The sequence below is a fragment of the Halyomorpha halys genome, unplaced genomic scaffold (genome assembly GCF_000696795.3).
Source record: "Halyomorpha halys isolate HHAL.00 unplaced genomic scaffold, Hhal_1.1 Scaffold464.1, whole genome shotgun sequence".
NCBI lineage: Eukaryota > Metazoa > Arthropoda > Insecta > Hemiptera > Pentatomidae > Halyomorpha > Halyomorpha halys.
Window position 1 is genome coordinate 422670 of NW_027108519.1, and position 823 is coordinate 423492.

Consider the following 823-nt stretch of genomic DNA (forward strand, 5'->3'; position numbering starts at 1 on the left):
ATCCTCGTCACTGGTATTAAAATCCAGTGGTGGATGAGTGAGTGTGCTAGCCAAAGACGCTCAGGACTTGAGTGGAGAATCTGGCCATTGCCAGAACTCCAATATAATTATTTATAAAAAGTCTCAGGGCCATTGCTATTTCGACCTTCGGAGACTATCATAGGGATGATGATAGGTATAGGTATTGGGCTAAGGGATTAGGATGATGATAGGTATAGGTATTGGGGTTAGGGATTAGGATGATGAGTGAGTTTCTTATGGGGTGTGATAAATTAGAGTTTAATTAGGTCTGATACCAATGGGCTTTTAAGGTCATGATGTAGGTTATTGTTGTTTATATAGTAAGGAGCATTGGCTATTGTTCGAAGGACTTTCGACTGAAAGATTTAAACGCGTTTGATATTACAGTTTTTAGCTGTTCCCCCCACAGTTATAGTATATAAATTCAAATAGGTTTTATCATTGTTTTTTTTAAAGTATTAATTCTTTGTATACTTAAAGCTATGATTTTCTACTTAGCAGTCCAGATTGTGGATTACACGTTATATAATTATAAAAGAAATAAAGAATTATTTAATATAATGAAGTTACTGAAATACTAAATTTCAATACCTTTATCTGTATCCAAATCCAATTTCTTGTCAATCGGCTCCAAATGGTAGTTGTCATCATTGATGGCTGCATATCCATATATCAAGTGAGTACAATGAGATAATCCTGGCTTGAGGTCATCCACAGTTACTTTTGCCGTACCTATAACAAAACAAAATGTTATACTAAAAATAATACAAAAGGTCAATTATTGACAAAATTATTGCCTGGT

The 823-nt window shown here is 34.1% G+C and overlaps 1 protein-coding gene across 1 annotated transcript in view; it reads right to left on the minus strand.

The window, feature by feature from the left end:
* The window catches only part of LOC106683095 (chitinase-like protein EN03), a gene marked incomplete at its 5' end in the record, with an annotated part of 11383 nt that extends 10630 nt beyond the window's left edge, over positions 1 to 753 (minus strand). The window contains 1 exon segment of the mRNA XM_067046848.1: positions 613 to 753. Coding sequence (XP_066902949.1) covers positions 613 to 753 — 141 coding nt within the window.
* Positions 754 to 823: the final 70 nt, after the last annotated feature.